Source organism: Ambystoma mexicanum, chromosome 1q (genome assembly GCF_040938575.1).
Source record: "Ambystoma mexicanum isolate Mex_15411 chromosome 1q, UKY_AmexF1_1, whole genome shotgun sequence".
Classification (NCBI taxonomy): Eukaryota; Metazoa; Chordata; class Amphibia; order Caudata; family Ambystomatidae; genus Ambystoma; species Ambystoma mexicanum.
Genome location: NC_090922.1, coordinates 1,315,757,608 through 1,315,782,479, shown reverse-complemented (window position 1 = coordinate 1,315,782,479; position 24,872 = coordinate 1,315,757,608). Strand labels below are relative to the sequence as shown.

Sequence of the window (24,872 nt, the reverse complement as noted above, 5' to 3'; positions counted from 1 at the left end):
AAAAATTATCACATTAAACCAGTGATCTAAAACTTTAAAACATTGTCCAAGACCTTGTTCCTTTCCCTACCAACTCTGGAAATTCCCTATTATCCTGCCAAAATAAATCCATCCTATTACCTTAAATATACCCTCCCTGCACTGCTGCTTGATCACCAGCGCCAGACACTTGAACCCACCCTGCGGTGACTTCACTGCAGAACTGCCCACTTTTCCTTAATGCATATTCCCGGCAGGTTGCCTTTCCAGAATGGCAGCCTGCTGGGAGCTCATGCACACATTCACTCTAAAGGCCCAGAAGCAGCAGTGGTGGGCTGACACGATAAGCAGCGGGTAAGGTGGTGGGTAAGGCTTTCTAGATGGTGGTTGATGCAGCAATGGGAAAGATGGAATAGCGGGCACAGTGAGTGGGCCCGGTGGGAGACTGGGGATTGCAGGGGTATTCCTGGCATGAGAGGAGAGGGTTGGGTGGCTCGGCGAGCCCCTGGGAGTTTCAGGGGTGCCTCCAGCAGGAATGAAGGGGTAGGGGACGAGCATAAACAGCAAGGTGTTTTTCCAGCAGTGCCGAAGCCGACTTGGGGAAAGACCCATAGATCCTTCACTGCTACACCTCGAAACTTGTATTGTTCACATGATAGCATTCCTCTTACCAGACCATTCCACCGCAAGCACCCTCCAGCACATACATGTCGAAAGCTTCACGTATCTTGAGCAACAGAAAAATGGTTTGCCTGGAAATGCTCAATGTCCATAAAAGAAAGAACCAGTAACAGTTTGTGTTACGGGAATGACTCACCCAAACCGTAGTTCACAATGTCAAAAGCTGGGAGCAATTTCCGATGAAGCTTTGAAAGCAGCATTAGGAAATATTATCTCTCCCGTCTGAAACACATAATTGCTTGATCTCCAGAGGTCCCCAGGCTCACCATTGATGGGTCAATCGTTAACACATGGGTCAAACACTTAATTAAAGTTTACATTGGAATAGCCAAAAAGCATGTGGTTAAACTCTGAAGGGTGAAACATGCTGGGTTGAGGTTGGTTCATGGTTAGATGAGGGACCGCAGCATTATGCAAGTGGGCTCTGCAAATTAGGCATCACTTAACTTCCATAGTCAACCAATTAGACCCCTCACACTGCTCTTCATTTTAATAAGACACTCATCCAATACAGATATTGCACAGCTCAAACTCTTCTTGAAGGACACATGTCTTTCTCACCTCATCGTTCTGGTTTTCAAAGTCCTTTCTGCAGATGTGAGCCATGATCCCAGCAGCTAAGGCATCTCCCAAGACGTTGATCATTGTTCTAAATCGATCTCTGCAACAGAGAAGAGGGTTTAGAAAGACTGTTATTTGGCAATCCCCAGATTCCCCAATTGTATACTAATTGACCTTTTCACAATTGACCTCAGGAGAATTGACCCCGGGAGAATTGACCTCATTTAGAAGGTCAATTAGAACATATATGCGGGGGGAATCCCCTGCAACCTCCCACCCAATCCAAACACCCCTGCAACCTCCCACCCAATCCCCTTATATTATTTATAATCCAAAACCAACCCAATACATATATAAAATAACTAAAATAATATAAAGGTCAATTGTGCAGAAGGTCAATTAGGCCCATTATAATTAGGTCAATTAGGACAAAAGGTCAATTGGGATAATACCGATTCCCCAAGGCTCCCTTGGCTCACAGTGAGCTGCCATCACTACCCGTTTGATTGGTATAGTTAGGTCATCAGAACCATATTATTAGTATTCATATACCAAACCATGTCTTTACGCCGGCACGTATTAAAGGTAGATTCATCTACTGAATCCTGTTTTATGTAATTGATTTAATTATAAACAGTGCATGCTTCATTGCCAGAGGCAGCAGTGTTTTTCCTGATATGACGACCCGAAGAAGTGAATAATCGGCATTAGCTGCCATTCAGGTGAATCAACCAATGGCAAGGCAGGCTTTTACTATCGCCGTAGGCCTGCGTTCTGAGAATTCCCATGGCTGCCACAGCCACTACCTCCACTCTTTCCCTCACTGCCCACCATCTGCTGTCACACACCTACCTGCAGCCCGCCTTCCCCTCATCGGATATTTATATTACGTTCACAAGGGGCCTCATTTAGAGTGTGACCGAGGCTGAAATCTGCTGTCATTCCGCCAGCAGAATGAATGCTATTTAAATACGGCACTGAACCAGCTTTACGCCGGTTTTCCACCGGCGGAGGCTGGAGGAAAAACTGCCGGTGAAGTTTGTGGAGCGCTATCTTGAGATAGCCTTTTATTCCACCGGCAGAAAGCCGGCAGATTTTAGCTATCCACCACACACTAAATAAGCCCCAAAGTGGGTTCTAGGGGTGCTGATGCTAGTTAACCCCTGAGGATGGTCAGCAGCCCGAGGTAATTCTCCTCATGATATTGCAATGGCAGGCCAGTACCACCAGCATGAAATACATGTCAAGGAAAAAGGAAACGGTTTGACACATTTCAGATTAGGTAACAATATGAATTTACATGGATTATTGGATTGGCAGTACGTTTTTAATGATGGACATTACGAGCATGGGGTTGTGGGAAAAAGTTTGCAGTAACGGAATTACTGCCACTTTTCTTGCTCTGCCATACTACGAATATGACCCTGGAATGGGGGATTTACCTCCAGCAAACTGTAATTCTACCAAACATGCCCCATAGAAACAAATGGACTCACAAAAAATGGGGATTTACTCTTCCACTGCAATTTATAATCCAGCGGTAATTCCGCTGGGCCACGTGGTGGTACAAGTGATTCCATTAGTTGGTATTCTGCCAGATTTACCACCGGAATACCACACCACTCGTAATGAACCCCTGTGTGCTTTAAATGCCTTTACCAAAATGCATTGGTTTTAGTGTTATTTAATGTTGACGTTAGATCAGGTAGAGGTAGACTTGATTTTAAAATCATTGAACTACTGAAATTGTGACCAAAAGTAGATGGAGACTGTTCATGTATTATAGCTTGTGATGTCAATGTTCAATATGAACTGTTCCTATCGCGTACTGATGTATTGAGGAAGATTCTCACCTTGGAGGCTACCCCAAATGCTAATAGGGTTTCTGGAACTTGATTTTAGAGCTAGTAATGGTCAATTAGAGGGACATCGCCCAGCAACTCTTACTATAACAATTGCAGAGAGGCAAAAAGAGGTTGATCTTCTCTTTGAAAAAAAGACTTATAGACAACCAGACATTGGGATATTTTTGCCTCTGAACCAAAAGTATGGGTTCCAATCTTAACAACCTTTTTCAATGTGGTAAATAATGAATAATGAAGCGGGAACTCTGGAGAAATTGATAAAGGCCACTGTAGGAATGGACACTGGCAAATCATCTAGGGTGAGGTATGGTTAAGGGAGAAAGTACAAAGGGCGGGGCAAGTGTGTGTCCTTGTGCCGTTTCTAATTTGATTTTTACTTTACATTAATGAGTTCCCAATGACAATAGAGAACTTGGATTTTGATACTCCGGTTGTCGGTGGCAGGAAGTTTAGAATTTTATTTTATGCAGTAGAAGTAGTCTTTGGGCCTCATTACACGGAATGCGGTAAACCATGGTACCATAACGGTACCACCATGGAGAAAAGGGGAATTACCACCCTATTCCAAGGTTGGCGGGGTGGTAATTCCCCCATTCTCCATGGCCCTTCCCCATTCCCATTTTTGCCCCATAGGCCTCAATGGGAATGGGGAAGGGGCTAATTTCGGTACCGCAAATTGCGGTACCGTAATTAGCACCCAGGTCCCTTTGCAGGTCCCAACTTTAACGGCTGGTCTACACCAGCCGTTAAGGTCGGGTCCCGCAAAGGGACCTCGTAGTAAGGTGGTAAGGGTTTACTGGTACCGGTGCCCTTACCGGTACCGGTAAACCCTTATCACCTACCGTGTAATGAGGCCCTTAATATCTAAAAACGCCTATGGGAACTAGGCAGCAACTGTGTCATCATCATACATGTTGTGCTGACGATACCATCTTGCTGGACCAAACTCCCATTGGTTTACACCATTCTATCGTGCGTTAGCTAACTATACTACCAAGAACAACATAAATAAGGGTTTACTGGTACCGGTGCCCTTACCGGTACCGGTAAACCCTTATCACCTGCCGTGTAATGAGGCCCTTAATATCTAAAAACGCCTATGGGAACTAGGCAGCAACTGTGTCATCATCATACATGTTGTGCTGACGATACCATCTTGCTGGACCAAACTCCCATTGGTTTACACCATTCTATCGTGCGTTAGCTAACTATACTACCAAGAACAACATAAAGACAAATATAACCGAGACAAAGGTTATGATCATTAGCAATTCCAACCGCAGAAAAAGAAAGCTTCTGTTAGATATTAAGGGGTGAGAAATTGAAAGTAGTTTCTCCTTCTTGGGTAATTATGTCCTTCAGAAAGTGACCAAAAAATGGACGGTCATAAGAAGCTTTCTTATCAGGAAGGGTGGATACGACCTAGAAGATTTAATTGACACCTATAGGACTAGCATTGTGCCTTAGCTCCTATACGGCTTGGAGACTTTGCCTTTGCATATGTTCATGTTGTTGAACCATATCGAGGTCAAATTGCTTCGTTCCATACTTGGGATCCCGAATGTAGTGCCCGTAGAGGCACTGAGGTGCGAACTTGGGGTACCTTCCTTACAAACCTTGTGGTGGATCCACTGCACCAAGTTATTTGTTGCACGCTGTAGAGCGCATAGCGAAACGAACACTGCTATATTCTTTCCTTAGCAATGATATTAATAATGCGCTGCACAGAATTGGCTTTAGCAGGACTTGAAGCAGTCAGTAATTTCTCATTTTAAAAAAATTTGATCTTGCTCTCCCAGATGAAGTGTCATTCCCTATATTACCCCAGGCATTGAAAAATTAAACTTTGGTATGGGATCGAGCACAAAACATTTACCAAATTTGGTAAAGCTGAAGTAAAAACATTGCTGGGCGGATTTGGACCAAATATGAAACAACTTGGGCATGAAGCGTTGACTTAATTTCAGGCACAGGTTTGGCATACATCTGTCCAGTAGTTTTTAAAATATTCAACAGGGAAGTTGGTGCCCCCTGCTTCAAAGACATAGTTATATCTCCCATGGTGCTCTGCAGCAGAGAGCCTGAGAGGCTTTTGAGAAATGCCCACATAACAGAACAAGTGATTACAACTGTGGGTCCCATATGGTGGCTCTACCACACATTTTACTAAAGTGAATGAGGGAACCAACACAGAACTGCTTGGTGACAGTGCTCTTGCAACTCTCCCTAGGTGGGCTTGAGCCTGCCTAGGGTGGCCTGCAGACTTTCTAAAGTTTTGTGTCTGATGACGTGATGATGACCATCTACTGTCCTCAGGGATACAACCAGATGCTTCCTCTGCACCAATGGAGGTTACTGTGGAAGCTGGGTTGGTTGGTGGGATGTGAATATTGCTAGTTGCAGGTTATGTTTTGCTAAAGGTATCCATTTTTAACTTTTGCATGCCTCACTGATTTCTCACAGAGGTTTCACATTGTACCTACTAGCACTAGCTTCCCCTTTGAGAGGTAGTTTTGTCCATGATCATGTGACAGGCCTTATTGAGGCAGCCAGCTGCCCTTTGGTGCCACGTGCATCCTCCCACTATCATGGGCCTAAAGTCACAGCCTCCCATTCCACAGCTCCTGCTCCCCCACAACCAAGAACTCCTGCGTCTTTGTAATTGAGGGTAGCTGATGTAGCCTTGATTACCTCCCCCCTATTGTTCTCATGCTACTACTATTCCTGCAGCTGTCCACAGCCACCCACCATTCCTAATCCCCATCTTGCACACTTGCAGACACTGCTGTCTCCTCTTCCTCTACCTTCTGCTCAGAAATATCCTGCTCCCTTACAAGGCTTTTCTTTGTTTATTCCTCCTGCAACAGCACATCAGCCCTCCACATCCTTAGTTCCCACATTATTGAGATGCCATCTCCACTGCTTGCATCAACGCAGTGTCTTCCTCCTAAACAACCAGCATAGCATCCTCCCCCTCCAACCCGAATTTCAGCTTGTGCTTCCCCTCTTCCTCCTACTTTTGCTGTTTCTGCCACCCAACCTTCCTTCTCATTGACAACAAACCCTATGTGACAAAGGGCCTCCATATATTGACATACAAGCACATGATAGAGTACGTATCTGATGTATGAAGAGCCAGAGTCTTGCAAAAACACAGACAGTCAATAATGGAGAAGAGAAAATACTGATAGCTGACCACCCTACTCCAGGGAGAAATGAAAGTAAATCCAAGATGGTAACCCTCCCTGGATCATGTGACCAGTGGTCAGCGAATGAGCATGCTGAGAATTAAGGAGAGTCAAATACCCTTCTGCTAAGGAGACCAATGTTAAGATGTCATGAGATGCCCCACAAATGGGATGACAACATGAAAGGTACGAGACAGAAAAGTGACACAGAAGAGGGAGAGAAGCTGTGGAGAATTGGCCGATGCCATGTGGAGAGCTGACCTAGAAACTGTGTGCTGAGGAAGAGGAGGCACTCAGGTTTTGCTGGAGCTGGACCCAGGCGGAGGGCTGCAAAAGAAAACACTTTTTTGTGGAGGGGTTATAGGAGGGGTTTCTGTGTTTTTAAGCCATCAGCTGGAATTTGAGAGCCCAGGAGAGAGCAGCTTCATAAGAGTAAGGGACCCTGGAAACCCCATCACAGGTGACTGGAGATTTCCCATGAAGGCTGGACAAACATGTCCGATATCTGGAGATCAGAGTGGTATGCTGTGAAAAGCCAAAGAAGCCACTAACATTAGTAATTGGAGGGAGTAGCTGAGACGGAAAGCGTGGAAAAATGTGGGCAAGGGGAAGTGGAAGAAAGACCCTGGAGCTTTGTGTACACAAATTGAACCAGATGCTGCATTCTAGGAAATGTAGAGAAATCACCAAAGCATCCATAAGACATTATGAGAAAGAGAGAGCCCCAGCACAGCATTGTGGGAAATGGAGTGAGAGTATCAAAGGGTACAAAAAGAAATCTGAGCTAGAACCCTTATGGTGCATTCTGAGAAATGTAGTGAAAGTCCTAAAACAGCAACAGACATTGGGTCTCATTATAAGTTTGGTGGTAATTTAATGGTATTTCTTGAAAATGATTGCCAGGCCTTACTGCCACTAAGTCCCGTGAATTTACAGTGGGTTATGAGTGGAGTAACGGCGGTGAACTTCCTCATTTAGGATTTTAGAAATGTTGAGGATATTCGACGGCAGTCGTAATTCGACGGCAGTCGATCTGCTGATTTTTGTCATTGCAGTGAAGGATTTGCTGCAAGGCATATGCCGGAGGTAAATCCTTCCCTCCAGGGTCAAAGTTCTGAATTTGGCAGTGTGCTACATTTTGTGGTACTTCCATTACCCCAAAAAGTGGAGATAATGTAATCACTGGTAAAAACGTACTACACATCCAAACTTGTAATGCTTCCCATTGTGAGAGGGCTTCACATTGCATACTGGGAACTTGATAGAGTATTCCCAAAGACATACCTATTTCTTGGTCATTCTGATGCTGATTCTATTCTGACACCTTAAAACTAAAACTTTTAAAAAGAAGGTAAACAACTTTGTTTCTGGACCTTGCCACGCCTTTTGACAAGAACCTCCACTGCACCCAAATTCTCAAGCTCTTCCCCATCCTATAAACTGTCAAGCTCAATGATAAAGCTTTGATGTGCCTCCAAAACAGTGACCACCCCAGATCTATCTCCTCCTCAGACGGCGAGGACGACCAGGAGCCAAACAACTCCCTTAAAATCAATTCCTATTCCATCTTCCCACCAGTCCATGTATCCATCTTCCCACCATCCCCCAATTCTCAAAAGGGAAGGGTGAAAATCAAAGTGAATTAGGACATATGTTAAGGGTAAGTCATGGGAATACAATGGGTGAGACAAAACTGAATATAAAAGAGGTCTCACTAAAGTAAAAACACACAAAAATCAACAGGATCTTACGACAAAACAATGTCACAAAAATATAACGACACATTTCCCAACTACAAAATCACCTTCTCTTTAGCACAGTGCTCTCCTCGGATACCTCTGTGTGAGCTGCAGTCAAAGATTTAAATCTCGGTTGGGTTGACTAAGCCCATCCTCGTTCAGAGGTCCATATATTCCGTACCTTTAAATTGCCCAACAGTAACATTGCTAGAGTATCCAGACCTCTTGTTTGCGGTGCCAAGTCTATCCCAGATGGTCCACCCCCTATGTGAAACCCTCCAACTTTGGAGGGTCCAGATCTCTGCTATTCGATCAGGAGTCCAAGTGACTAAGAATTCACACAGGAATCCGTGAGTGGCCTCAAAACTCCAAAGTGGCAGTTGAAAGTCGCCTGCCGGCCTGTTTAAGGAAAATCACCCTGGACTATTCTGTGGACAATCCCCTAATCATCCCCATCAATTCATAGAACAGGGCCGGCCTCTTCACCTTAACCTGCAGAACACGCATGACCACATTGAACGGACGACAATGCAACAGTATGTTGATAGTTACCAGTTACCTTTTCTTTGAATACAGTTGCACGAAATCATCTACACAGTATTTAATATTAAAGCCTGTTTTTTTCTCTCCAGACAATCAGACACCTGTGTTTCATGCTCCTCCTTTGTTCATTGCATTGTTTACATATCTGTAGCCAATCAGCAAGCTTGGAATGGAGGCTCTAACAACCTGTAAAGTTTGTATTCCAAGCTTTCAATTGTGAAGTGTGCACACTGGGCAATGCTTCCCTGAAATAAATGTTTGGCGTCCCAGAAATAAATATTATGGCAGCAACGTGCCGGCACCCTTTTCGGACCACAAAACTATAAGTATGCCGGTAGGGGCACTTAAGTACTGGCAGGCCTGCCCTGCCGGAAGTTCAGGCCTCTACTGGCAAGTTTTTCACTGAAGCACACTACTGGTGCTTCAGTGTCCCCATTCCCATGGAGTCCTATGTGACTCCATGGGAATGGGGATTTACTGTACCACCGGTACTTGGGATATCACAGTAGCACCGGGACGTCAGGCGGCAGTAACAGTGTTACCCGGTTGCCGGTAACCTGTCGCTATCAGCTGGTTTTAATGGCAACGTCGTAATGAGGTCCATGGACAACCTCTACAACGGGAGGCTTATTTTCCCGCTGCACATGTTCTCATAGCTTTAGTACCCTTACCATTGGGCTCTATTGTGTAGTAGATGACTTTCACCCTTGCTAAAGGACCCCACCTTAGGCTTGGGACCAATAACTTGGCCGTTGGTCACCTACCACACAATCGTGCCCCTCTGGTGCAGGCTCAAATGCTTCAATATGTTATGCTGGATTAATTTAGGTTGCAGAGCGCTATACAAATACTAAAATAAAATAAAGTTCAAGTGTATCACATATAAAAAATATTGAAATCACTTACAGTGCCCAGTCCACAGCGATGATGAGAGTGATGTCATCGGTAGGTAGCCCGACTGATGTGAGCACGATGACCATTGTCACAAGGCCAGCCTGTGGAATGCCCGCTGCTCCGATACTGGCAGCTGTTGCTGTGATGCTGTCGACAAACAACAACAAAGGAAACAGAATGATAACTTTTGCCTTAAACACGCATGTTGCTTTCCAGCACAATCATGGCACGGCATAGGTATGCGGTACGAATGGGTCGATTAGGATTTACAGGGGAAGCTTTTGCCAGAGCGCCGGTCCATGTTAAAGACAAACATATGTGTAGCTATGGGCCTCATTCCGAGTATGGCGGTAAGGGATAGCGGCCACCGGTAACGAGACCGGTGGCGGTAATCCCTTACCGCCATACTCCGAGTTCCCTCTGCGCCCTCGCCCTTAACGCCTGCTTTGAGCAGGTGTTAAAGTCGAGGGCGCAGAGGGGCCTCCAAGCCAATAACGGTGACCGTAATGAATGGTCACCGTTATTTGCATCCTCCCCATTCCCATTGAGCCCTATGGGGGCTCATTTGGGAATGGGGAAGAGCCTTGGTGAATGGGGAATTACCGCCCCGCCAACCTTGGAATGGGGCGGTGATTCCGCCATCCACCAAGGCGCTGCCGGTCCGGGTACGGCGTCAACCAAGGCGTTAATAGCGCCATTGGTTAGCGCCGTACTCGGAATGAGGCCCTATGTCTTGATTAGGAGGAGGTCGCCTGGCTTAGCAATCACCGCTCAGCCTAGCAATGAGCAGGAGGCAGTAGACTGTGTAGGCACGCTAGCTGTGGTGTTTTGCACGCAAGATGTAGGCACTGCGGCCTCATGCATACTGATTTCTCTGCCAGGAGATGCAGTGAGAGAAATGAGAAAAGTAAGGAATGGGGCTAACTTCTTGGCAACTAGGCTGTGCTCGAGCTCTGCTTGAGCCGCGATTGGGACCTGTTGCACCTGATTCACACCTGCTTGTAAACGGATCTTACCATAAAGTGCAGATGCATTTGAGGAGATATGCCACGAATCTGTGGGTTGATATAAATGTTGGGGTGTGTCCTCCCCGAGAAAGGGAATAGCGTCTGGCACTGCACAGCCTGTGAGTCAACGGGTCGCTGGCCTGCTCCCAAAAGCTTCAGAGTTATGGGTGTAAGCAAGCACTGGTGTGCACTGGATGAGTTTGTGAGCACCACGCCTTACGCACAATCTTCTGCTAAGAATGGTATTACTGTGGCAGTGTCCTATCGGGTGATTTTCATCGAACCGGGCCCTTAGAGTTTTTTTTGCAACTGTTGATTGGCAAATGGACTAAATTGGAAGGTACCTTTGGCTCACTCAGCAACACTATTATAAATGAAGAATAACCTTGCTTGAGAGTGCAATATAATACCGTTTTAACCCTTTTATATCTTAGGAACATTTTATGAAAAACAACTTATCAGAAATAGGGTGAACTTTCAAAAACAAATAAAGGAATATACAATACCAAACAATCCTATTACCTCCAGGTCCTCTCTTCTTCGTACCAGTACTTGCTCTATGAAGGCCATTGATCTTCTGACAGAACTCATTACCAAATTCTCCTTGTCTTCTTTGGCCCCTCCCCCTCATAGCCTGGGGGTATAAACAGCTGACCACACCTGTTTTCCTTTCGGTCCTTCCAGATGGTGAACCTGGGAGAGGCCTGCTGGGCTGGTCTCTTCTCTTCCGGAAGAGTTTTGCCCTGCTGCTGGGGTTTGTGGATCTTAGGATGCTGATATTGGTTACCCCTCAACCCCTGTTGCGCTTGGACATCAGGACGGGAGGGCAAACCCAGGCCTGGTGAGTATGGCGCATGCCAGGACTCTCTGCTGGGCTGAGAATAAGGGGGGCATGAGGGTGGCTGCAGTAAACCAACCGGCTGGTCTCTTGTTTACAGAATCTTCCAACCTTTTGCTGGCTTCGGGGTCTAAGTCTGCTGTTTGTTATTTCACCCCTCAGTCCCTACTGGACTTGGCCTTCCGGAGGGGAGCACAGTCCCGGGCCTGGTGAGTATGGGGCAACCAGGACTATCTACAGGGCTGAGAATCTGGGGTACCCAGATTTGTGGGTGACTGCAGCTGCCCATCTCTGGGCACCCAAATGGTGGGCACGGGGACTAAACGGCGGAAGTCAATGGAGGACAGAGAGCTGCATGAATCACAGACACCCCTCGTAGGTGCAAGGAGATTGCAGAGAGTGGGAGAGAAGAATACGGCTGCGGTCATGGATTTATTCTCGATATCTCATGTTGCTGGCAGTTGAGCCACGTCATAAGACCTACAGGCTTTGTGGTAATATTGACTTGAGAGAAACCACGAAAAACCTGGTGATGGGTTGTACTGCCTTAAGGGAACCTAGAGTTAAATACTTGGGCATGGCTATAGGGAATGAAGCCTTATGGTCGAGTTTGATGGGAGGTGCTTTACAGAGCCTGATACTGGCTCTAGTGAACTACTGGGTATAATTTCCAAAAAGCTTGAGCAGCTAAACTTAGAAGACGTAGCAGTGTGATTGCATGCCTCCTCTTACACCCCCTCTCTTTGCTACTAACCAGATGATCTTGAGTCAGAAGCAGAAGTTTTTATATTTAAGAAATGTGTGATAAGTTTCTTGATACAATCAATTTTATTTAGACTATGTAGGAATGTATTTCTTTTACTATGTGCTGTTTCTTCTTTTTTTGTTCTTTATCTCTTTTTTTTACTGTCTTTTACCTTTTGTGAAAGGTTTTCATTTCTTTGTATATGGAAACCAAAACACAATAAAAATATATTTATATATATATCTCATGTACATGGATGCTATTCTGTGTATGTGAACTGGCGGTTCCCCACTCTCGAGTTTGCACGCAAGCCTTCTTGCAGGTTCTGCTGGATTTCCAACTTTCTTTCATGGCACTGCTCCATGTTGCAGGCAGTAGCAGCTTGTGAATGGCATAGTGGCTGAGCGACATTTTGTGGATTTCTACCACAGCACAATAAACAGGTTGCTGATGCTTCTGGGATAACCCTGTGTGTGCCTACTCCAAAAGTGATAGAAGGAGCGCTGCCTGGGGTTACTTAGACTGCAGATGCCCCTACAGGTAGCCTTATGGTCACAGAGAATAGGGGAGGAAAGGGCTACTGTTACTGGGCCTCATTAACCGGACGGCGGTAAGGGTTTACCGGTACCGGTATTTTACCGGTACTGGTAAAACCTTACCGCCTTACTACGAGGTCCCTTTACGGGTTGGGGAATTTAACGCCTGCTTTTAGCAGGCGTTAAAAACCAACCCATAAAGGGATCAGGGAGCTAATTACGGTACCGCAATTTGTGGTGCCGTAATTAGCACCTTTCCCATTCCCATTATGCCCTATGGGGCAAAAATGGGAATGGGGAAGGGCAATGGGGGAAGGGGGAATTACCGCCCCACCAACCTTGGAATAGGGCGGTAATTCCCCTTTCCACCAAGGCGGTGCCGGTATTTTACCGGCATGGACCAAGGTGCTAATAGCACCTTGGTCCACCGCCATCCGTGTAATGAGGCCGACTGTGTTCTTCTCTCTGCCTCCTAGATGTTGCCTCTAGACTGTGTTTGAGGTTTGATGGCTCTCCATTCTCAGGTTCACAGCCATGGCCTTCTGCAGAGTCTGGTGGGCTTCCCTTTTGCTCCATGCGGGTACAGATTTGGATGTTGCCCCCTCCTGTCGTAATCAGTGGCAAGTGGCCTTTGAGGTGATATGTGGCTGTTAAGCAGATTGGGGGGCAGCCAGTAGGGTAGGAAAAAAAAACATCACCTGCCCCCTCCCCGAAAAGGCAATCGAAAATATGTTATAATTCGGGTGGTGCTACCTTAATGTAAGGGTTTGGCAGGTGGGCTCACCTGAAAGTTTCCCTGTCGGCCTGTGTTGTGTTACTTTTTCATACGTGCAGAAATCAGTCTGTCCTCCAACAGAATGTTTTAGTACCAGGCATGAAATATTTATGAAGGAATAAGTGACTGTGATGGAAACATTAATGTGTAGAAAAGGTCTTGCTTCTGTGAAAACTGTTGATTGATTGATTGATTGATATTTTGTTTCTATCGCGCTCGTACACAAGTGTTTCAGAGCGCGACAAGGCAAGGGAGGGGAACAGGGGAGAATATAACAGCGATCTTACCAGGCCCAGTGACATTGAGAACGCGCAAGTGCATGTATATTATAGTTACATTGAAATTGGAGGTAAATGTCCATTTACGTCCCTATTCAGTTGCAGTGTTAGTAGAATATGCATAGCAGAATGATTAAAGTGTTTCACTATTATCGCCACAGTTGAGAGTTCAATACCCACCCAGGGCTTAATCCCAGGAGTGGGTATTCTACTTATCCTACTTCGTTGTAGAAAGAATGAAAGACACGGCAGGAATGTATAGATGTACAGCAATGCATACCCTACTATCAAACGAGGAATGCAGAGGTATTATTGATACATGGCCACAGTCCCTCTTACAATGGGAAGGGTCTTTGGGGCTCCAGCTGTTCTCTGGCTGTATCTCCATTGCAAGGCATCATGTTTGGAGATAATTGGTCTCTGTGCATTTTGACTGGTGAGACAACACCGGGGAGGTTGGCAGGATGGTCTCCCCTTGTTGGCTCCTGTATCTTGCTCCTCAGTTGTCACATGTCTTGCAGACTGGTTCAAGGCATTATGGCTAGGAGTGTAGTTCTGGGTCTTTAAAACCCCCATGTTCTGGGTGTGTGTTGTTGGTACATGCTTAAACTGAGGGCCAGGGTGATGATTCTGTTTTTATGAGCCCGATAGCCCTTTGGGTAATCCCTAAGCCCCTGGGACCTGGAGTGTGTGGATTTAGCAGGCTGCAGGAGATGTGCACATATGCACGCGTCTCCTGCAGAGTGCTAAAACCACACACGTGGATGCTGAATTTGCGCCTTCATGGTTTTCAGCTGTGACAGGTTTGGCGCCTCTGGGAATTTTGTTGGGTATCAGCTCTGCCTTCTTTCTTTGTTGGCCCAGGCGATCCCAGCAGGTGGGCCCCCCTGGCTGAATTGTAAGTTGCAGTGAGATAGTTGGCACCACCTTGAGTTCTCTCTGTGTTCCGCCTCCTGCCCTTCTGGTCACCACAGTGGTTGGAGGGAATATTTTCCTCTCCTTCTCTGGTTTGGTGGTGGCAGATTTCAGGGTGCTGTTTTGATGGGATTAGACTACTAGTCTCAGCCCTGACAGGCGATGGGTTGACCCAAAGGGATGTGCCTGCCACTAAAACACCAGTTTTCCAAGTGCCAGGATGGTCCTATTGCAAGCATGAGCCAAGTAGAGGAAAGAGCGGTGCAGACAGCAGTGTTTTCATTCCCCTGCCTTCATTGCTGCGTCCCACATAGTTCCACTTGAGCAATGCATTAATCTTTTAATCACTGTCTTACGTTGTCACAACCGTAAAACACAGGGATGGTCATAGAAAGATCATACTGCCAGTCAATGCTCTTCATGGCAGGTCACTTGGAGGACGATGCATAGGTGAATGCATGGAGGAGCAGGAGCTGGCTGCAATCCACTTGCACTCACATCCAATACCTCTCGTGTCCCCTATTCAAGTCTACTCTGTGAATCCAGGCGCTTGTACACAAGAGTTGTTAATAAAGTTTTATAGTGATAAAATCGAAAACAAAAAGGTCGAAAGTCGATTTTACGTTTACGTTTTTTATTCGAAATGGGGGGGTTCCCCACTAACCCCCCCTTTTTTTCGCTTTACCCATTTTTTTTTATTCCCGGACCCCAAAATAAATATATAATAAAAAAAAAAGGAATTCGACTTTTTTTTCTTCAACTTTTTGTTTTTCGATATTATGGGCCTCATTACACGGATGGCGGTGGACCAAGGTGCTGTTAGCACCTTGGTCCATGCTCGTAAAATACCGGCACCGTCTTGGTGGAAAGGGGAATTACCGCCCTATTCCAAAGTTGGTAGGGCGGTAATTCCCCCTTCCCCCATTGCCCTTCCCCATTCCCATTTTTGCCCCATAGGGCTCTATGGGAATGGGGAAGGCCCTAATTACGGTACCGCAAATTGCGGTACCGTAATTAGCTCCCTGGTCCCTTTAAGGGTTGGTTTTTAATGCCTTCAAAAAGCAGGCGTTAAATTGCCCAACCCGCAAAGGGACCTCGTAGTAAGGCGGTACGGGTTTACCGGTACCGGTAAAATACCGGTACCGGTAAACCCTTACCGCCTACCGTGTAATGGGGCCCTATGACTTTCAACATTTTTGTTTCGAAATTTTGACTGCACACCGTTAATAAACAGGTTCCGACTCGTATTTTGGGTGACGGGGGGGACTCCCAGGAGGTGTAGCCTAACTACAGGTGTACTTAGGCCATGCTCCCTAATGGAAGCCCCCCCCCTCGCAAAAAGGGGGGCTGATAAAAGAAGTAGAGCTGGTGCGCACTGACAATATTACCTTCGATGCTCCCACCTCCTCCTTATGAACAAAAGAACAGGCTGGGCGCACCAAAGGTGTGATACCAGGGTGCCCCATCTCGCACGCAGCAGGCAGCCCTTCAAATTAAGGAGCAGCGTGGTAGGCAACGCTTTAACCACAGGCTCCTTGAATGAAGGTCTGCATGCTGCTGATGTCAGTGCACTCAGAAAAAGGTGAGGGCTGGACTGCCCAGCTCTCCTTTTGTTTCCAATTAAATAGTCATCACCTAGCATGAAACAATGGGGCTTCATGCTGGGTGATAACTATTTACTCGGAAACAAAAGGAGATCCGGGCAGTCCAGCCCTCCTCCTGTTTGAGTCCATAGACATCAGGCAGCCCACACTGCACGGTTACACCTGCTGCTTGCAGGTGTCGGTACTTGGGTTTAGAAAAAAAAGGTAATGGAGGTCATTCTAAATTAGGCGGTAGCCATGGTGCTATTAGCACCATGGCTGCCTCCCATACTGGGTCTGGGTCCGGTCTGGTTCACTGGGGATTTACCGGGTCATTCTGATCCTGGAGGACCCGGTAAGTCCCCATTCAACCAATCATTCCCCATTCCCATTCGAGCCCCCATAGAGCTCAATGGGAATGGGGAAGGCGCTAATAACAGGCCCGCGAATAGAAGGCCCGTTATTAGCACCCTGGTCCCTTAGCGGGACCCGTAAAGGACGTGTGGTCAGACCACACGTCCTTTATGGTTCCCACTAAGGGACCTCGGAATTGGGCGGTAAGGGATTACCGGCACCGGTCTCCTTACCGGTGCCCCGTATCCCTTACCGGCCAACTTAGAATGACCCCCAATGTCTTTTCTTTTTTTCTAATCGGAAGAGCTGGCACCTACAGGCAGCTCGTGTAACATGCAGCCGCTACACAGGCTGAATTGTCGACATGGCTGGGGCTCTTCAGGGGTTGGCCCCGGCAGGTCCCCGGCTTGGGAGCCCTTTCTGGAGACTGCCGGGTTCTCAGCCCCAGCCCACTTAAAGTCCTGTGTAAAGCCATTCTAGACATTCACCGGAGGCATGATCCAAAGTGCTATTATTAGGTTGATGACATGCAGAAGTGCATCTCTGTTCCGTGCATCCCTCAGGCTGAGTTCAGCCCGCTGCGGTCTTTAATCAGATAGTCCATAAACTAAAGAAGATGGAAAACTTGAACATGAGATCCATGTGGTTTTGATGTTTTTGAGATTTTTATTTCAACACTTTCAGCTGTAGCAAAGACTTGGCATATGTACTTTTAGAAACTACAGGAACGACGTTACACATGGAAAATATTGTAGGCAAACAGTTACAAGAAATATGGCATTGTATATGTAACAGCTAACTAAAGAGACTGGGAGAGGGCAATACGTCATGTGCCCAGGGTTAGTCTTACTGGCAGTAAAGTAGGAGAAGGAATTCACTTCTGCATAAGAGGATAGAGAGTTTATTCAAATGTTACCACAAAATGTGTGTGTGAAATTACCCTCTGCCCATAAGGCCCTTTCATATTTCCAAACCACTCTACCATGGACACCTACTCTTCTTTTAACTCACTCCACACCGTTCAGGGTTAATAAACAGTACAAAGACTTTGGGAAGCATTAGATTAACTTTGCACCACTATAGGTGCAAATAGCTAAAGGGCATATATAGTGCTAGTGCATGATACATGAGTCCTGATTCTTGGAATTACTTGCATGGTACAAAGTGACTATGCACTGCCAACAAAACCCTGATTCACAGAGTGGTGCAAAGTGACTTTGGACTGACTTTGTACAGGTGCGTGCAAAGTCAAGTTTCACTGCAAAAATACACTTTGCACCGCTCTGTGAATCAGGGTGTTTGTTGGCCCTGAAAAGCCACTTTGCTCCATTGCACAGCCACTTTGCACAGCGCTAAAAATTCCATGGAAATCCAGGATTCTGGGTATACGATAACATGACAGATAGTGTCAGTGAATGAACAATGCAATTATGCACAGTGAGCAAGATCCGTGAAAAGTGAGGCCTTTGAGAAACTAAGTAACAACTGGACACTCGGCAAAGAGCCAAGCTTTTACTTTGGCTCTAAAGGTCGAGAAGGAGGGTTCTGTTCTAATGGCTGGGGGTAGTGAATACAAGCATCTGGCCGCAACTACCGGGAAGCTGGATCCTCCTGCAGTCTTTACTTTGTATTTCGGGATAATAAGGCAGTTGAGAGTGATCTGGTGGGTCTGTCTGACTGTATCCTTAAGAATTTGTCTGTGAGGTATTTAGGAACCGTATTTGAGAGGCATTTGTGAGTGATGACTAGAGAGCGTAAGGTGATTCTGTCGCGCACAGGTAGCCAACGTGCATCCCGTCTGAAGGCTGAGATATGATTGTGACGCGGGATATTCAATGCTGATCTTCGGGCATTCTTCTGAAGTACTTGTCGTCTATTAGCCCTAGTCGTAGCCCTTTGCAAAATGCATCGGAAGAATATTTTTCTTGCACAAGGGTAATTTTTACTCCAGTGCTAATTGCATTTACAACGATGCAATGCTTCTGTAGTACTACCCACAGTTGGAAATGGTGTCAATGTAAAGCAGCAAAGACTGTGTGCCATATGTCACTATAACAGCGGAGCACAAGACTGAGCAAAGCCGCCTCCTAGGACACATGGGATGGGGTCAGGAAACAGCGACAAGAGAGGAGCATCGCTTGATTGCGGCGCGCTAATGTTTGTAGATATTCAGCTGGTCGAAATTGGCATGCGATCATGATCAATGGAATGTAAGAAGATGGCATGATAATGCTTGTTTCATATTTGAAAATGGCCCTTCTTGCAAACCTGAAAAATGTTTGACTCATGTTGGACCAGGTGAAACCAGAGGAAGTATCAAGCGCCAGAGGCTGTATGGAAAGTCACTGCAAGGATGGGCCAATGGAATGGAAACCTAAGAGTTTAAATTACCTACTAGTCATATTTGCAAGAGACAGGTAATAATAATAATAGTGTGTGCATAGCTCAACCCGCTATTCAAAAACTTGATATGTAAACGATATTAGCACCCTTGGCGGGTGTGTTAGCCAATCAGGTTGCTTCAAACCCAGGCAGAATCTAACGATGCAAGCCCGGGTTTGGAGCAACCTCAGTGCTGTGCGCATCCACCATCCACCTGTTCCCGCCCCAATGTCCAGCGTAGCTCCACCTTCCGTTTCCATGGCAATTCTGACTCTCACTGACCGCTCCTGCAAGTGAAGCAGTGCAGCTGTTTTTTTTTATTTTGTACTATTGCTATTAGCACCTCAAGGGTTTGCCTCGCGGTGCTAATGGCAATGACAATGCGTTTAGTGGGCTTCACAAAACAGCTAAAATAAAATATAATCTAATTTATATATAATTCTCTAAAGATTTATATGTGTTGAGGACTGGGTCTGGGAACCGCAACTCATCTCTTCTAATATTGTGGTTCAATTGGGCCTTCTGTTCCAGTGCAAGCAAGACAACCTTGGGCCCCAGTGTAGTGATACATGTGGCAGCCATTTCATTCTTCCATCCATATCTGCCCAAATGAGTATATATTATTGATGGTGACAAACACTAGAATATTAGGTTCAACACTGGTAAAACTGAAATGAGCACAAAGTCGAATGTGAACTATGTATGCAGTGATCCAAGTCTCTAACTCTTTTTATCACAAACATATTTTGCAAATATAAAGATCTTTGGTTATTCTTATGGTCCCAAAATGTTCCTTAATGTTATGCAAACCAGTCAGGAATCCTCATTACTGCTATTTGTCCCCTTCCTCTTTCTCATAGGGATACTTTGAAAGAGTACAATAGGCGTGTACTAGACTGTGCATCTAGAAATGACAAACTTCGATAAAAAATGAATGTATATCGTGAGTAGCAAGGTAATAATTAATTTTAGGTTATGGACCCTAATTGGTTGGCAGTGCTTTTCGACCTGGACATTACTTACAGTATGCACAAACACTAACAATTAACAGAATAAATAAATTAATAAACATAGTGTAGAACCTCAAGCGTGGCTCTCTGGCCCCTTTCAAGGTCAGTAAGAAACCCAGAACCCACATCAGAGCCTGTATGCATCCCTAACAACCCCCTCTCCAGAGACAATGGGCCTCATTACGAGCATGGCGGTAGCCGTGCCTGTATGGCAGGCACAGCTACCGCCATGCTCGCTACCGGCACCGCCTCCCGCGATTGGTCAATAACTGGCCCATTCCGATATGAGTGGGCCTGTAATTGCCCATTCGCGGGAGGCTATAATGCCGGACTCCCGATCCCCATTCTGCCCCATAGGGCAGAATGGGGTGAAGACCTTGGATGCACTGGCACCGTTAACAACGGTGCCGGCGTCATTACGAGTTATGCTCGTGGGTGCCGCACTGCCCCCCAGGTAAGACTTGGTGGGCTGTCAGGAACCTGCAAGCAGAACTCGTAATGCGGCGGCCCGATATGAACGGTGTCGGTGCCTTACTGGCACTGTTCATACAGCGGCAGCCAGCCTTATAATATGGCCCAATGTGCCCTCATGCTGGTCCACACCTTGGCGGAGGGCTCCATCGCAGCTTCTCTCATTCTAATTCTAAATCGAAAATCACAACCTGCCCGACTCCAGTTATCTGGGGTTTTCTCTAGTTGTGTTGCTGTCAGGAACTGCAAAGTGGGCTCTTGTAAACTCACACCTATCAACGTGACTCTTGTCCACTGAAAAGAGAAACAGAGGAGACATAAGAAGAGTTGGGGGAAGGGGCTGTTTTCATTGTGTGGGATATGTACGGATCTCCAGATGAGTCTCCAGTCTCTGAGAAAATGCAACTGTTTATGGAGCACGTCTTTCTAAACGCTGACAAAACTCCAGCTCTCTCGGACACGGGAGTTGCATAACAGCTATCCAGTGGGAGTGGTTGCTACCAGAAAAGTATCCAGAAAAGCCCAAGCGTGCAGGGAAGAAGTTGCATGTCCCTAGAGCATGCCTGCTGGCTATGGTAGAGATTTGAAGGCGGGGAGAAACCTGAAGGGCTGCACAGCTGTGAAGGATTCTGTTCAAGTAAGCTGTCTGCTTCTTAGTTATCTCTGTAGAGCAGTAGAGGTGGTCACCCTAGAGAGAGCTCTACAAAGGGCAAAACGCCTGTGTAGAGGATCAGCTACCTGCTTCTGCAGGAAATCCCACCTCCCTACCTCCTATATGTTGCAAGCCTGAGAACGTGCCATGCTTGACTCCAGCAGTTTTGCCAATTCCGCAGCGTATATTCGAAAGAAGGTGCCCACTGAGATACCCTATCAAATGTATCTCTGAAGAACCGACAATCTGAGGGAGGAGCTCCCCAAAGGAATATGAAAAGGAGCACGAGAGGAGATAGTCACGTCATGGAAGACGAGCGTAACACCCTGACAATGCTGGCTGAAGAGGACGTATGGACCTCATAGACCTTGATGATTGAAGTTAAGAATCAAGTGAACTTTCATTTGCAAAAATAAGATTGCACGTGTGAGAAGCACTGCAGCAAATGCAAGCTGTTCAATTACTGTACAGATACTGTAATGCAAGTAGATTAAGATATCTCAGAAGCTGGGTATAGGTAGTAAATAGACTGCAGGTGAAGCCGCCATTATATAGAAGCTGGACATCGGTGTCACAAATGTAGTAAGCAGGACACATGGAGAGAAAGGCAGAGAATAGTGTTGCAGCACAAAAAAGCTGAGATTGTGGAAGAGTCTCGAAAAGCTTTCTGGCCTGGTGTCAATGCTGAAGCAACCAAGACCGGTTATCTTTTCTTAAAGGTGGTGATCGTGAGATGTTGAATCATCCCTTGTTAAGGTGCAAAGAAACAACACCAACTGTGCCAAGTTTTATTCATTTGGGACATTTAAATGCTGCAAGATGGACCAAATTGTGGTCTACTGTCATGTGAGCCAAGGATGCAAATAGAGCTGAGCGTGGAATTCTAGAACGATAGTGAAAGCCTGTACTCCCATATATTCCCAGAGACAAGGATACTTTGCAAGGCCAAGTTCAAAAACAATCTTCATGGCAGAAGGCATGGGTGATGAGAGATGATGGGCTAATTGAGTGGGGAGGTGAAGTCAAGTCCACCTTCTGGCACCTGGGTCTGAGCTTACGTGCTGCTAAGAGAGCTGAATGTTCCAGACATAGCACAAGCGTGCCAATCAGTTATAGAGGGCCATATAATGAAGGGCCTTGTAGTTTGAGAGCCAATGATATAACCTGTACTTAATAATGTTGAAGATGGCATGTTTTAGAGGCAGGCATGAGTTGTCCACCTGACAGTAGATAACCAATCACAATCCCACCCCTTATAGAAAGTATACTTAGATGTTGGCCTTTGAACCTATCTCAATTTCCGAAGGTTTTTCTCATTTGCCACATAGTATGACGTCACGTCTGACGTGTTTTCTGCATACAAGGATATTTTTAAAGAAATGTATTGTGAGCTCAAGCAAACGTACCTTGATGTCTGTTGTAAACTCACTGTTTTGATAATTGTTAATAAAACAGCACCTTTGCCATCACCCTGATTTGGTCCGATTATTTGGTGTCAGAGTTATTCTGCATCCCCATCCATTGCATGCACAATACCCAAAGGGCCTTATGCTCACTTGGCCCTATCGGCCACCTGCCAAAAGACTCTACCAGATATAGAGGGCAAATGAAAGGGCAAACCTGAAACTAGACCACAAGTTGAGGCAACTCTTACTTACTTGCCAACTCTACTGATTTAGGCAGTAGGCTACTGCTTTTTAAGCAGTCCTTCCGCCTACAGATTTGGAAGACAGATTCTACTGCTTTTTACACGGGCCGGTAATTTATGTGACTCTAAGGGAGGCTGCTTGAGACCGGCCCAGGACATAGCATGCAACACGTTAGTTAGTCTGTCTGTGCAGTGGGCGGGTAAGTGATTACACAAACTGGTGGGTGCAAATCAAGGGAGTGCTCAGCCCACTTCCAAATAGGATGAAATTAAAGCAGGAGTAACTTTCATAGATCAAACAGTCCATGCAGAGAATCAAAATCAAGTAAGGTTCACCAATGTTCAAAGGACATGATTCCTTAGTTTGTCAGATAGTTGTGTGGACATCCATCGTATGATTCCCAGGATCGTGTTGATCAGGTCAATGTCTTTAGATGTTTCGGCGATTTGTCATTGATTTGCCTTTCTCAGGACCCAAAACATAGTTAAAGTGGACCTCCTGTCAAAGTTAAATTACAGGATTGAGGGATTAGCTGTTAGTGAATGAATCTTGTACTGTGTAGTGCCCGAAGAGAAAAAAAGGATTTGCTCACCCGTCAGTGTGTTGTGGGATTCATAGCCCCACAGGGAGGAACCACACATGTCCATTAGTATTATTAGTAGCACTGATCGGGGGGTATTAATATCCTAAAATGGAGTATACTAATTAAAACGTCTTGTCAATGCACAGAACGAGGATGTTCGTTCAAGAGATGACACAAAACACTAGTGTAAACAAATAAGATGTACACAAATCAGTTACCTTGAAAGGTGTAGCTGGTTTACGAGAGCCTAGGCTGGATGCATAGGGTGGATATATAGGGTGGATGAATAGGATCGAGGCATAGGGCTGGTGCAATGGGAGTGGATGCATATGGTGGGTGCATAAGGTGTATGCATAGCGTGGATTCATAGGATTGATCCATAGGGGGATGCAAAGGGTGGATGCATAGGGTGGATGCTTATGCTGAATTCATAGGATTGATCCATACAGGGATGCATATGGTGGATCCATAACGTGGATGCTGTTATGGTTTGTTACACAGCACACACCAGCCAGGGAACTCATTCCCCTACGCTGAATGTGGCACACAAGACACTTTCTTTTAATGTACTACGAATTCTTTTTGAGTAGGCCCCCAACCGTCTTGCACCCAACCTCCACAAACACCCTGTGTCACAATGGACTAGGAACCAGGACGGAGTGTATTAATAGGATTCATTTATTATTTAATGAAAAAGGAAAATAAACCAATCACACAGCCACCAATGTTGTGGCAACGCAAAATGCAATCATCTCTACAAAACAACCAGGTTTAAGATATACTATTACAGTTAATTCAGTTTTTTTAATGGCAGAACAGAAAAAGGACAATGTACCACAAAGTGATAGCACCTATCACTTAGGAGTTAAGCACTCCCCCCAAGCAACACTCACCCCCAAACATCAATTGGACTTGATTCCTTTGAATGGAAGGCAGTGGCAAGGAGTGGGAATATAGAGGGAAGATCGGTTTTGGGGTGAAGCCCACCACTGTAAAATGGGAAGCCAGCAAAGAAAGGGAAAACATGCTTTTGGAGAAAAATGGAAGAATGGGTTTTTACTAGAGGTGTACTAAAATTCGGCTTCGAATATGTATTGGGCGGAATTCCTGCTGAAAATCCTGCTGAAAATTAAGTATTTGGCTTCGTATTCGAATTTCAACAATCCCCATCCGTGAAATTAAATGGAGGAGTTTATTGATTTACTTACAAAAATACTAAGGATTTACACTGACAAATAAGGGGTTTTCCAATGAGGATATGCTAACATGCACAGGCAAACCAGAGATTCTTCTATGGGGAGATGACTGAACTACACTGGCAATTAGGGTTTTCAATGGGGAAATATTGGATGCACTGATACAAAAATGAAGCGCTTATGCAATTTAGGGCTGGGGATATTACTACTTATATAGCAAGCATTTGTTTAAGATTCAGGAAAGCCAGCTGGATCTCAGGACACTCTGGAAAAATAGGACAGGGGGTCTGGTCACTCCACTCTCAAAGATGTTAAGTTTCAGCAGCTCTCTCTCTGTCCTCCTTTTTCTGTCTTCCCCGGTTGTTGTGTGCTTCCGTCCTAGTACAGTCCCCCTTATATAGCAGAAATGACATCACTAATTTTACAATCTTGGGGAAGTAACCTGCCA

At 45.7% G+C, this 24,872-nt stretch overlaps 1 protein-coding gene across 2 annotated transcripts in view; it reads right to left on the bottom strand.

Annotated features, from left to right (window-relative positions):
• SLC1A7 (solute carrier family 1 member 7) overlaps nucleotides 1–24,872 on the bottom strand; it is a 1,086,874-nt gene that overhangs the window by 24,090 nt on the left and 1,037,912 nt on the right. For both annotated transcript variants that reach the window (XM_069642174.1, XM_069642175.1), the window contains exons 9-10: nucleotides 9,463–9,597; nucleotides 1,222–1,321 (exon numbers count right to left, since the gene is read on the bottom strand). In XM_069642174.1, the coding sequence (XP_069498275.1) occupies nucleotides 1,222–1,321; nucleotides 9,463–9,597 (235 nt within the window). The remainder of the gene's footprint in view (nucleotides 1–1,221; nucleotides 1,322–9,462; nucleotides 9,598–24,872) is intronic.